Below are 13233 nucleotides of genomic sequence, written 5' to 3'. Positions count from 1 at the left end.
TGCCTCAGCCTGGCCCCAAGTGATCCACTTTCTCCTCAGAAGCAACTAGGTTTCCTTTAAGTAAACTTCAACCTGGTTTTTGTTTTGTGAGGTTTTTTTCCACTTATATTTGTTTTCTTGTCAGTTTGTGTCTTCAGCTGTCACCAAGACATTTTGTTCTTCCTTACTTCCATTCTTAGGGATGGTTTTGGCTCCAAGGCCACTGTCCCGCTGTCAGAGATGGTTTTGAGATCTCAGAGCAAAGAGGACTTTTTTATGAGAAGAGATAGTGCAGGATCCTTTCCCTCTCTGGACATTCTACTACCATGCACTGGGATAGGACCCAAAAAGCTCTGGATCATGAAAAGGTCTCTGCAGGAGTTTGCTGTCTCCCTCCTGCACCACAAAGTTCCTTACCCTCTCAGAGCCTCTGTTTTCATGCATATAAAACCTTGAATGTCATGAAGGGATGCGGTGCCTGAAATCACCAATTTCCTTTGGAAGTGCTCTGGGATGCTCTTGTGAAAGACAGAGTAGGGAACAGGGCAGGTCTGAAATGGAAGAAACAAAGAGTGATGCTGGTAACATGTAGCTACAACCCAGCTTTGTCTCCCCTTCCCAGGGAAGTCCTGCAGTGAGTGCTCCCTGATCTTTATTTCCTTCCCCTGAGCAGCTCAGTGGTAGAAAAAGCCAGCGGAGGTGGCTGGTGGATTCTCCCTCAGTTTTGGCAGAGGCTTTGGGCCTGGAGGTTCTCTTGAGGGATGTGGGCTTTCAAAACCTCTCCTGAGCTTGCAGGTGTGGAGTAAAACTACCTGCTGTGCCAGTGAACAACAAGTTATCCTCTGATCCATTTGGGACCCCAAGGGCTTCGGGTCAGTCCTTGCTGGGGAGCTGCTGCTGCTCCTCCCCAAGTGCTTTGCTGTTCTGCACTTCCACTTCTCTCTGCAAATATGTGGTTTATTAAATGATCTGCTGGCTTTGTCTCTCCCTGTGGCTGCAGGCAGTGTGATTTGCTGCAGCCATTGCCAAAGGTCTGGCTGGAAAACTTCACGGAGCAAAAAATAAAGGAGAAGAAGGACTTTTGTGAAGATCGCTCTGCCCTCCTGAGCAACAAAGTCAAGGAGGAGATGGCAAAGGTGCAGGAAGACCCCATGCTGTTCTCCGATGACATTTTTATCATTGAGCCAATAGTAAGTGATAGCTGAGAACCTCATTATCCTCTTCCTCTCCCTCTCCCTTCTCCTCCTTCTCCTCCTTCTCCTTCTCCTCCTTCTCCTCCTGCTCCTCCTGCTCCTCCTCCGCCTTCTCTTCCTCCTCCTGCTCCCACCCACCCTACCCCCGGTCCCATCGCGCTGGATGCGGTCACTCGCAGATCCTCAGCTGGCTGGATGGGCTGAGAGGAGGACGTAGGAGTTTCTGGTGTGGCTGCAGAGCTCGCTCCTGAGAGCACCTCTGCCCTGCGGGCGCAAGGCAGGGCTGGGAGCCTGACAAAGCCGAGCTCTGCTGCCAGGGCTCGAGCTCAGGGCCACTCCGTGCATGTCCTTGCAGTGTCCACAGGGACCAGTTGTTGTAGGTAGGGGCTGCATGGGGTTTAGCAGAGGCTGTTGGAGCACTGCCACTTCACGTACTGACCTGAAGCGTGCAATGGTTTGCTGGGAAAAAGAGGCCAAATTCAGCCCAAGGTTAATCACAGAAATGCCAATCCCTTCCTGTAACCACAACCTGCAATGTTTGTGAGTCTCCCTTCCAGTGCCATCTGTGAGCCTGGACACAAGGCTGGGAGGTCATAAATGGGCATTTTCAGTTCTCTTGCACACAGCGACAGAAAACCTTTTCCTTTTCTGTTCATGCCAACAAACTCCCATGTCCTCCTATCAACCAGAGCCCTGATTCTGAGTATCAGCATTATGAGAGATGATGGATGTCTGGTGTGCAAAATCCCTTCTCATCTTGGAGTAAACCCTAGAATAATCCCAACCTCTGCTTTCTTTCAAGACAGGTTAAACTAATATTTTTATTTCCAAGGAAGGGGATCATGTTCTCTTCTTGGCTGCTCCTAGGGCCCATCTAAGGCCAAGGGCCACCAGTGGACAATGGCAGTTACATACCAGTGTGGCTGCCAGCAGCATGATGTGACCAAGAGCTTGTGTCAGAGCAGTAGGAGTATTGTGGAGAGTGGGAGCTGATCAGTTGATTATTAAGAGCTTCCAGTGGTGTGCTGAGCTGGGTTTGGAGAGTTTCCTTGGGCTCCTTGTGTTGTTCACTCATCATTGACGCTCTAAAGAAAGGCTCACAGGACTGTGGTTGAAAACAAGGAATGTGAAGTTTGAAGATGTGTTGCTGTCTCTGTTCTGTTTTAGGAGGGAGAGATTGGGCCATATTGTTCAGCTGAAATCAAGGTGACCTTTAAACCCCTAGAAGCACGGGAGTATCGACGTGTGGCTTACTGTGACATCTCAGGTACAGCTCCTTCCCTGCTTCTCTCTCCCACAGAGAAGCCATGGTGCAAGCCTGAGCCCACTGGGCTCCCATGTAACTGCTGGGAAGAGTCCCTGGTCAGCAGGGCAGTGCTGGCACATCCCCACTGTCCCTGCAGCTTCCAGGGAGTCTCCTGTGCAAGGCCAGGGCTTGGAGCATCTGTCTCTGGATTACTGGTCCCAGAACAATCCAGGTAGTGCAGGGAGAGGTTTTCATGGCATGGCTTTGCCAGCATTTCCTCAAAGGCCAAGGAGCTGCAGAGTAGAACAGCTTCAGTGAAGCAGCACTAAGCCCCTCTAGACCACTGACCTCCAGGATGGGTCCCTTTGACATGGATCCATCATCAGGCAGTAGGAGCTGAGTTAGAAATGTGCTCCCTGACCCTGGATCACCTCCCAGTGCCACACACCACCAGACCAGAGGTGGCTGAGCCCAGGCTGTTTGTAGAAGGACCACCCTTGGCCAGCACCTGCTTCTGTCCCTGTGTGGGAATTGTCACCTTGCAGCTCTCAGTCTGTGGAAACAGAACACAGGGCTGAGTGTCAGAAACTGAGGACTTTGGCAACAAAGTCGTGTGCTCCTGGGCCCGGTGGTTTGGCAATTGCTGCCTGCCAATTTGCCAGGTAGCAATAGCCAAACTCTTGATGAACTTTGTGCCTTCACTGAATGGATTTCAAAGCTCCTCTAAGTGCATGGGAAGGAAACCATAGAGTCATAGTATGTTAAGGATGGAATGGACCTTAAAGATCATCTAGTGCCAAGGCCCCTGCCATGGACAGGGACACCTCCCACCAGATCAGGTAGCTCCAAGCCCCATCCAGCCTGGCTTTGAACGCTTTCAGTGCTGGAACCTCCACAACTCCCCTGGGGAACCTGCTCCAGTGTTTCACCACCCTCACAGTAAAAAATTTCTTCCTAATATCTAACCTAAATTTCCTTTCTTTCAATTTATACCCATTACTCCTTGGCCTGTCACTACAGGACATCAGAGATGTTTTAAACTCAGCAAACTGGTGGCCAAAATTGAAAACCAGCCCAAGGAATGGGTTAGAAATTGCAAGTCAGCCCCAAGGGATATCTTCTGAGGGAAGAGAAGGGTCCATATCTTGTCCTGCAGCATCAGGAGCTGGTTGTGTGCAGCTCAGAGTCAGGGACTACCATTGAGGCAGCCTGGAAAATACAGTATAACAGAGGGAATTATTGTCTGAAATGGACATCTCTCCCCAGGACGTGAGAGCAGGCTGCCCCTGAACCTCAGAGGAGAAGGCCAAGGACCCTTGCTTGAATTCAGCTGTAAAACTCTGAACCTTGGGAAGATTTTTTTCAGAACGACTCACATCCATGAGGTGAGCAGCAGGGGTTGGGATGGATCCTGATGGCTCCTTAGGCAGCAGCAAGCTGCCTGCTGGACCTGTGGAATTCCTGGCAAGCCGGGCAATTGTGAGCGGGGAATATTTGATGTACTGGTCAAATCTGGGGGAGTCAGACAGGTGTGTCTGTTGTTCACGAAGCTCCAATCCCTTCTTTTGGGCAGCCTTCCTTGGGGATCAGCTGGGAGGCTTCCTGCAAAACAACGCCTTGGCATATGCAACCAGCACTGGGTCAAAAAGCTGCCTGCTCAGAGGCTTTTGTGGCAGCACCAGACACAAGGCACCTTTGTACTGGGCTGTTCAGAAGCAGCTGGAACAACCTGGCTACATTTGAGCTTCAGTCCACTGCCAACAATTTTCAGTCAAGTGTCTCTTGCATATTCCGGGAAGTCACAGGAAAGCCTTCAGCTTCCAGGCTCAGTGCTGGCCCTTGCAAAAGGCTTGGAAGTTCTTTCCCTTGCTGACCAGTCCCTCACCACACTTCAGGCTTGGTGTATCTCTGGCTCTAGAAAAAGAAAAGTGTTCCTGGGAATACAGCAAAGGATCTTTGTACCCATTTGCCTCTCCCCCAATAGTGTCAAGTTTGCAAAAAAAGGAGAGCAGCTGAAAGAGGTAGAAAATGAGGCACTACATCATCCCAGGCACTTTCAAAAGTTTGGTTGTGCAAGGGAATGACACACTGAGTTTCTTATCAAAAGATGGTTCTGTCTGTACATTTTGATGCTGATGCCTCATTCTCAATGTATGGTTTTCACGATATGGGAGAAGGTGAATGAGTAGATGGTACTGTTGGAGCTGTGCTAAGTGGGGCAGCAGCAGCTCTGTGGTGATCCACTACGCAGCTGCAATCACCCAACGTTGCTCTCAGGGCCAGGTGTGAATGAGCTTGGTGATGTTGACCAGAGGTGGACTGCTCTGTGTCCATGGGATAACCCCAGGGTGACTCTGGTTATATGGAGTTACCAGTGCTTTGTGTGAAAACCCAAAGGCAGAACTTGTCCTGTTGTATTTTTTTTACTCCTGCCATTCAGCAGCACCAAGCATCTTCTGCCTTTTCTGGGTGTTAATTGTGTCATTAGAAAATAACTCACAAGAAGGGCAGATTCCATATGTATTTCCATTTTTCTTTCTTGCTGCTGCAGGTGGAACTGATTAACAAAGGAGTTCTTGATGCTCCCTTCACCTACATCCCTTCAGCCACAAAAGTGGGCTGCTGCTTCCAGTTTGCACCCAAGGAGGGCATCATTGCACCGGGTAGGATCCAGACTCTTCAGTTCTCCTTCAATGCCAGCATAGTAGGGTCGTTTTGGGAAGACTTCCAGTTCAGTGTGGCTGGATCTCCTAAGCCTGTGATCCTGTCAATCAGGTAAGGACCCTTGGGAGCTTGGTGGGCACATTTGTAGCTGTCTCTGGGACATCCCTCACCTACCTCATTTTGAGGTTGAGCAGAGAATAACGGTGTTTCCTGAGGTCTTAATCTTGGCTCTGATCCTGCCATTGTCTTAGGGAGGGAGTGCCTGCTGCCCTGTGTGGTACCTGGGAGTTGGAAATGACTCCTCCCTGCAGGGAGCTCCCTCTGCCTTGGGCCATGGCAGGCAGTGGCGTGGATTTGCTTTGGGCAGTAGCTGCTCTGGGATGTCCCACCTGAACACCCAGCAAGGCCCCCAGGGCTTTGGAGATGGGCCAGCCTGGGTGATTCTGCACCAGCAGCAGTGCTTTTAAAAACCTCTGTTAATAATCCATCCCAAATGGGCAGCCTCCAGCCTCACCTCTCATAACCATGCTGTGGGGGACAAGCTGTGCTCCCAGCTCCTGTGCACAGTGCTCTGGGTAGCTCCCTTCCACAGGAGGAAAAGGCTGATGTGGGAGACAGGGAACTGTGCAGCAGGAACAGTCCCAAGGACATGGGCACCATCCTGTGGGCTGGTGCCATTGCAAGAGATAATCCTGGCTCAGCAAAAGGGAGAAGAGGTGATAACAGGGGAGGCAGAGCTCAGTCCTAGGATCACAGCACCAGGAGGGCTTGTCCCTGCTAGCCTGAGCCGTGTGCTGGTAGGATAATGTAGTGTAAGCAGGAAAGCTGGTTTTGGCTGCTCAGGAGCTTTGGAGCTGGGCTGTGGCTGTTGGGAGGCACTGGATCAAGGCAGTAAAGAAATGAAAGCAATCTGCAGTTGATGATACCAATAAGATAAGGGAGATGGATAAAAAGGAACATGAAATTTATTATTTAGCAAGAGAAAAGTGTTGAGTAGGTCTGCCCATAGTAGAGAAACAATTATGCTGGCTTTGTTTTTGGAGGAAAAGTGCTGCTTCTTTATTTTGGAAATCAAGAGGGAACCTTTCACCATCAAATAATTGATTCTCCTCTGTCCCTCCCCCAAACTGGTCATGGGATATTACTGCATAAGCAGCTTTCTCCTTGAGCAAGGGCAGGTGTCTCTTGTTGAGATGTGTAGAGCAGAGACAGTGGCAGTGCTGTGAACAGTTCACTGGTCTTTGACTTGTAGCCAGAAGTCAGAGTGGGCATTGATTGCCATCAGTCATGAAATCTTTGAACTCATGTTGTGCAGCTTCAAGTGCTGATTTCAGTGGATGTTGGGGACTTTTGGAGTCTTTCTGCTGAGTGCAAGGGACAGGTGATGTGGTGTGGTAGATTCAGGACACCCATGTTTTGTTGTTGAAGCTATTGCTCTTGACTGTGCCAGCCGGTGCACTGATGACAAGCTGGTCCTTTCCTCTAGGATTCATTTGTCCACTGTGTAGAACTGCTGCTCTTTTCAGAGGATGTTTGGGGCTCCCCTGGCTTCATGTCTCAAAACTCTGTCTGTAATGATTGTGTGGGTCAAAATCTCCTGAGAAAGCTCCTCCATGGGAACATCAGTTACAGCTAAGTAGCAAAGCAGGGAAGCTGTGGCTGCAAAGGCTGGTTACAGAAGTTTGTGGGGACACCTTTATGTCCATCACATCACAGATGGGGAAACTGAGGCATGGAGCCATGTCTGGGTGTGGTTTCAGGGTCCTTCATGGGACCACCAGCAACTCGGGGGCTTTTCCTGCCTGCCCTGTGCCTGAAGTCCCACTTGGCTTTAGGTGCCTCCTGTCCACATGGACACTGTGCTGAGCACATGGGGGTGTGTTGGTTTGAGAGCCACGGTGCCCCTGACACCAGGTTTGATGTCCCCGAGCCACGACAGCCGGAGGCTTTGCAATTCCCTTTAACCAAGCCGTTTCCTCTCTGTCCTCGTCATCGCAGGGGCTGTGTCAGTGGACCGACTTTACAGTTCGACACCAAAGCCATGAACTTTGGTGACATCTCCTTTGGTGAGTGTTCCCTGGGCTGGGACACAGCGGGAGGGATCTGTGCCTTCCAAAATGGAGCACTCGAACGTAAAAGCGTCCAGCACTCGTGTTCTGCCGCAGCAGCTTCTTCAGGCTGTGAACTGCAGGACTGCTGGTGCCTCAGGAAGCATTTTGCCATTGTGGGATCAAATAGAACCAAGTATTTTCTGATGTCTCTGTCATGGTTTAAAAGACAGATATTGCCAAGGAAGGCAGCAATCTTCCTGGAAGGGAAAGATGAACCCTTCCGTCCAAATTCTTATACCTTTGAAATTACAGGGCTTCCAGGCAAAAACCTGGGAAAAGGAATAACATTTCTTTACTACAATATATCAGGACTGCACAGACAACACAGACACCGCAGTAACAGAAGTTTCCAACCTGCCATGACCTGTTTTCCCCCTTTGCTGTAATTATGCTCACAGGCTGGAGGAGCTGTGGGCTCTGGCAGGGCAGTGATGCCCTCCCAGCCGGCACCAGCAGGGAGGGAAGGAAGGAGGAAATGGCTCCTTCTGCAAACTGCAGGCGGCAGGGGATCTCGGCCCTGCAGACAGCAGCGGGCAGAAGCGGGGCAGGCAGGCAGGTTCGATCGTGGTGCTGAGCTGCAGCCTAGTGAAGGCCCCGAGCACACAACGTCCCGCAGCACCGCGCTGCCGACCTTCCCGAGCCCCGCGCGGGAGGAGGGAAAGGTCTGCTCCTGCCAAACCTCAGGTCCGGCTTCACGACCGCCCACGGCATCCCACCACAAATCCCAAAAAGCCCCAAATGGAAAAGCCCACCCCCACAGCCAAAACCCCCCAAACCCCTATCCCCCTTCCCAGACCAAGGGGAAAATTCACAACGAAACCTAAACCCGTAACAATGAAGTTGTTTTAGGAAAACTAATTGCCTTTCCTGAGCTGCTTCTTCCCACCCTGCATCACCACTGAGGCCCTTGTTAAGTGTCCTTTTCAATAAATGAAACAAGAAAGGCAGCAGGTAGAAATATGGTTCTGTAGTAGAAGATTCATCCTGCTTAATCTGATTTAATTCCTAAAGTCTCTTCAGCTGAAGGCAGCTGTTGTATCTTTGCTTCTTTTTAACTGTTGACTGTTGTCTGCATGTGGTGACCTCAGTCTCATCTGAGGTTTTGACATGTGTGTTTGTCCCTTTGTGCCTCTCTGCTGGAGTCACTGCTGGGGCTGGCAGTGATCACTGTTGATGGGCACAGAGAAGCTCTGGGCTGTGCCTGCAGTTGTGTTTTCCCCCATTTGTGTTCAAAGGACTCTCGGTGAGCAGGCCTGGGGAGAAGTCTCCTCCCCACAGAGCTGGCCAGCCAAGCCAGATGTCCAGTGCAGAGCAGGTTGTGGCTGGTGTCCGGGCTCTGCAGGACATGCCCACCATGCATGGCTGCACCTCTGGCTTCCAGTATGGAAAGTAAATCTCAGAGCTAAGGCGGGGTAAACCCTTGCAGGCAGCAAATCCCAGTGAGCAGCATGGGTGGGATGTCCCCATTTGTTGGGTCAGGTGGGACATGGTTCCTAATTGCTAATCTGGAAGCAAGGCTCAGGTTTGCCTCCAGTTGAGTGGGCTCTGAGCTGTCATGGCCTCAGTCTGTTTGGCCCAAACCAAGAGATGCCTTAAGGATCCTGCAGGGAGAAACTGCATTAGGGTGCTTTGCATCATGTTCTAGTTCCTGATTCCATTCTCACTTTCATTTGCTGTAGCTTCTTCTCAGTGACGACTCACTGTTTATGTATCTTGAAAACAGTGGGAGCACTGGCAAACTTAACAGGGAATTTTGCAGCTTGAATTTTCAGAGGAAATGCTTGGTGTGGGTGCACACTCATCAGTAAGAAATAACCAGTGCTGGTTTGGGGCAGGTGGGGAAGCTCCTCCCCATCAGAAAGAGAGAAGCTTGCAGTGTTCAGCAAGGCTAAGAGCAGGCATTTTGAAGGTTGCAGTCTGGAATCGGTGTCAAAGGGAACTAAGTGACAATTAATTCCTCTTGCAGCTTCTCAGTGAGCTGTAGTTCAGATAATAAAGAGCCAAACTCCAGTCATGCTTTCATCCCACCAGGATATTCCCACCAGGAGGCATGACATAATTGGTGCCTAAGTGTGTATTTGTGTCCTTTTCCTAGGCTTTCCCTACACCAAGACCTGTCGCCTCATTAACAATTCCGAGATGCCCCTGACGTTCCAGCTCCGCATGTCGGAGGATGGCACGCAGCCTGCTGTGAGCTGCTTTGATCAAATATGCAGCGACACTGACCCATCCTGGAGGGAGGGAATTCATTTTGATGCGGAGCCAAGGGAGTTTACAATGAATCCCAGCCGAGGGACCCTCCTCCCCCAGGAACACCAGGATATTGAGGTATGGGAAGAGTCCAGCCACACCAGGGCTGAAGCTTCACTGGAGTGTGGGAGGGCTTTAGCTCTGCTGCCAGCTTGGAGCATCGTGTGAGTGAGAGGTCTGCACTGCTGTGGGGCCTCTGTGAGTGGGTTACTCGGGATGTTCCTGAAGGAGCACTGATTTGTTTCCAAAATCACCAGCTGAAATCATGTATCATATGATCAAGTCCTGAAGCCATTCTTGTGTTTTTGAGAGTGATTTCTTTGCAAGTGGGCAGAGCAAGCATGAGGATGGAAGGTGGGTGTTAGAGAGATTTCATTGTATAAAGCAGTTTGCTTTTTTCTTGGTCTCGTTTCTCCTCTCCTGGAGAGCAGAATGATTTGTGTTCACTGCAGGGATCTTCAGTGAAGACAAAAAACTGCAGCCATGGGCCCATGCACTTGCTGGGCCACACTTTGCCCTCAGCTTCCTGCTCTAAAGCTGAACTCATTCTGTTCAAGTCAGATTTCCTCTGCATTTATGTCATTGTAGTCAGTTGAAAAACTGGCCCCTTAATTTGAAGACAGTGGTGCATAGAGCTTTAGTCTAATGTTTTCATTTAGCTGACCTATCCCCTGATAGCAAGGTGTGCTTAACAAATCTGGTACTTGCCAGAAGGCTTTTGTACTCTCCGACACTGTGCTCTGCATATGGACCAGCAGAAGAATGAAGGCAAAATCCTCCCCTTCTTTACCACGAAACAAGAACTGGAGGATATCATAGATGGGTAATGAGCTTTTGTAAGGAAGATTTTACTGCTCTTCCCCCAGGTGACCCTGTGTTCCAATACCGTGATGGAATTCAACCGGAAACTGCTGGTGGACGTGGAGGGGATGGGCAAGGAACTGGCATCACTGATCATCGAGGCCAGGTACCAGCACTTCCCTGGCCTCCCCCAGCACACTTGGCTGCCTTGCACAGGCTTGGCTGGCTGCAGCTCCCAAGGAGAAGTGTTGTTTAATGACCTCATGTTCTGCCCAGCTGGGCATGAGAACAGCAGTGCTTGGAAAGCAGCCTGTGGTGAAAAGCACCCCTGCGCACAGCCCAGCACGGTCCTGGGCCTTTTTCTAAAGGGAACAGGAATGATATCATTCATTGGCCTGGTTTTTGGTGCTTGAGGTGGAACAAATTTCCTGAGGGCCTCCTCTCTTTCTTCCTGCAAGAGGTGGAGTTGTGCTGGGTTGCAATCACCCTGCATGGGTTTGGGACACACCAAACAGCCTGCTGAGAGTCAGGGTCTGATTCTGTTAATGAGGGCACGTGACAGTGGGGAGGTGGCTGACAGCAGGAGTGGTGAGGGCAAGATCTTGCGAGGGGAAATCAGCCCATGATGTGGCAGGTCAGCTCTATTTTTTCTCCTTCCCTCTGCTTCCCATTTTGAGCTTTGATATTCTCAGACTTAAACCAAAAGTTGTTGTTGCTGCAGCAGAATTCCATCCTGCTATGCTGCTCTGGGTGTCAGTTTAATGACAAGAGGGATGCAGTTCCCTGGTGCTGTTCCCTCTCCCAGGCAGAGCCATCCAGTCAGTGCCTGGGCTGCAGTTTTGTCAAGCAGGTGCAAATGGGCACAGTCACTGCATGGACCTGTGAAGGACCGAGGGAGCTGCAGGAGCTGGGACAGAGTGATCACCCGCTCTGTAGGGCAGGTGGTGCCTTGTGCCCTCCAAGGCTGGGGCAAACAGCTGAGTTCTCAGGCAGGGCAACAGCACCATGGGAGAGAAGGGAGTCATTTTTACTGAGACACTCGAGTTGTGTGTTCCTGGAGCCTTAGTGAGCACTGATCCTTGTTGGAAAGGCTCCCCCAGAGCTCCTGGATCACTGGGACTGTTATAGGAGTCCTTGGAAGCCTTCTTGGGTAAAGGAGGGGCTGAGGCAGCTGTGGGACAAAGTGCTCTGCCTGGGGCACTTGGCAGCCTCTGGGTGCTGCCTCTCAGGGTTTGCCTCTCCTTGACAAGACATGTTTGAGTGGGAAGACTTAGAATGCAATTTACCACTGTAGAGCTGTTAAATGTCTGTTTGGCAGTGACAAATGTGTTATGCTCCATTTGACAATCTTTGGGGGTAAACGTTCTCCATTCCTTCAGTATCTCTGATTCCCTTGGGGTCATGTCTTTGCCCAGATGTGTCGTTCCTGAGCTGGAAGTAATACCCCAAATCCTGTCGTTCGATGAGTGCGACCTGAAGGTGCCATATGAGAAGAAGTTCTGCATTAGGAATACCACCGACCTTCCTGGCTGCTATGGGCTTATTCCCCAGGTTTGGCATCGCATTCACCTCCTCCTCTCAAATATTGTTGAGCAGATTATTAGGGGAAAAAAGGGTTTGGATTAGTCCTTGCTGGTTTCTATTCAGTTTTAAAGAGCTGCTGAGAACAGGATCCTACCTGAATGTAAAGTTTAGGATGCAGTTTAACCTCCTGAGGAAACAGTTGACGTTGTAGTCTTCAGGGTGTTTTCTTGTGGGAGATCTTAGAGGGTTGTGAAAAGCTGCTGCATCCACAGACACCAGTGCCTGTGCTGGCAGCCTCCTTGCAGAACTCCCTGAGAATGCTAACCCTACAATTCATGCATCTTGTTTGTGCCTTTTACCTTTGTCCTGGGGATTTTTAAAAATGTGTGTAAGTTGCTGTTGTGGTGGAAGTTAAGGAATTTAAAGTTTCTTCAGAGGTCCCTCTGAAGTTGCATTTGATTCTGTCCCTTCTAGAGACGCAAGGAGGACTCTCCTGTGTTCTACTCCAGCCCCAAACCCTGTGGGATTGTCCTGCCTCGGAGCACTGCAGAGATTCCTGTTCTAGTTGAAGTCCAAAAGCTGGGCAAGCACAGCGCCGAAGTTCTTATCGGCGTGTTCGGGGATGAAAGAAACCCACTGGTGAGTGCCAGGGGAGGTGTGTGCCTTGTGCAACTCTCCCGGCAGGGTGCACAGTGTGCAGGGATTCTTCTGGGGAAAACAGGCACGGGCTGCTGTGGAGAAGGACAGCAGGGACTGGTGGCATAAACAGCTCATGCCTTATAGGTGGTAATGTCAGTGTCTGACCCAGAATGTAATTCATCTAAGCTGGAATCGAGGATAATTCTAGTTAATTAATCTTTAAAATGCTATTAACTTTGGAAACATCTGTTTTAAAATGTCATTTCTCAGCACAAAAGAGGATGTCAGAAGACTTGTGGGAATCTTGAGCTTTCTGTTAAAAAAAGGAAAGTTGACATTTGAAGAGTAGTTGCAAAGATTTAAACTTATATTAAAACATGAAAATGATGATGTCAGATTCCCTGGATGGCAGCAAACATCTGAACCTGAACCATTGTGGCACTGCATGTAAATCAGTCAACAGGAAGGACAGGCAGTGCAGGCTGTGCCAGGAGCCTGAAGTTTGACAAAACAGTTGCTTTCAACTATCAGGCTGCTTTAAGAGGAGGGTTTCTCCCCACCAGAATAACCAGTTGTTTAACTGTCAGCCTGATCTTAACTAGAGATTTCTTGCAAAGCTTCTACCTTTGGGCCAATAATTTTGTAGGTTGAAAGTTTCTCTTACCATAATCCTTTTCAATTTGGAGGTGAATACATTTTGCTTTTCTTTTTTTTCCCCAAAAGCCCAGCATTTCAGCTGGAGAGTGGTAGCTGACCCTAAAGAAATAACTTGAGTGGGGTTGAGCTGTTTAAGCTTTTTTAGGTTTCCCTGTTGTGGTTTGATTTT

The 13233-nt window shown here is 49.9% G+C and overlaps 1 protein-coding gene across 1 annotated transcript in view; it reads left to right on the top strand.

Moving 5' to 3' along the window:
* Nucleotides 1–448: 448 nt before the first annotated feature.
* LOC134557804 (hydrocephalus-inducing protein-like) overlaps nucleotides 449–13233 on the top strand; it is a 63868-nt gene continuing 51083 nt past the window's right edge. The window contains exons 1-10 of the mRNA XM_063411069.1: nucleotides 449–453; nucleotides 980–1169; nucleotides 2340–2439; nucleotides 3685–3803; nucleotides 4970–5193; nucleotides 7081–7148; nucleotides 9289–9521; nucleotides 10310–10410; nucleotides 11660–11795; nucleotides 12243–12407. Coding sequence (XP_063267139.1) covers nucleotides 449–453; nucleotides 980–1169; nucleotides 2340–2439; nucleotides 3685–3803; nucleotides 4970–5193; nucleotides 7081–7148; nucleotides 9289–9521; nucleotides 10310–10410; nucleotides 11660–11795; nucleotides 12243–12407 — 1341 coding nt within the window. The remainder of the gene's footprint in view (nucleotides 454–979; nucleotides 1170–2339; nucleotides 2440–3684; nucleotides 3804–4969; nucleotides 5194–7080; nucleotides 7149–9288; nucleotides 9522–10309; nucleotides 10411–11659; nucleotides 11796–12242; nucleotides 12408–13233) is intronic.

This window comes from Prinia subflava, chromosome 13 (genome assembly GCF_021018805.1).
Source record: "Prinia subflava isolate CZ2003 ecotype Zambia chromosome 13, Cam_Psub_1.2, whole genome shotgun sequence".
In the NCBI taxonomy this organism is placed as follows: Eukaryota; Metazoa; Chordata; class Aves; order Passeriformes; family Cisticolidae; genus Prinia; species Prinia subflava.
Note: the sequence above shows the minus strand (reverse complement) of the source record. Positions and strands in the feature narration are given on the sequence as shown.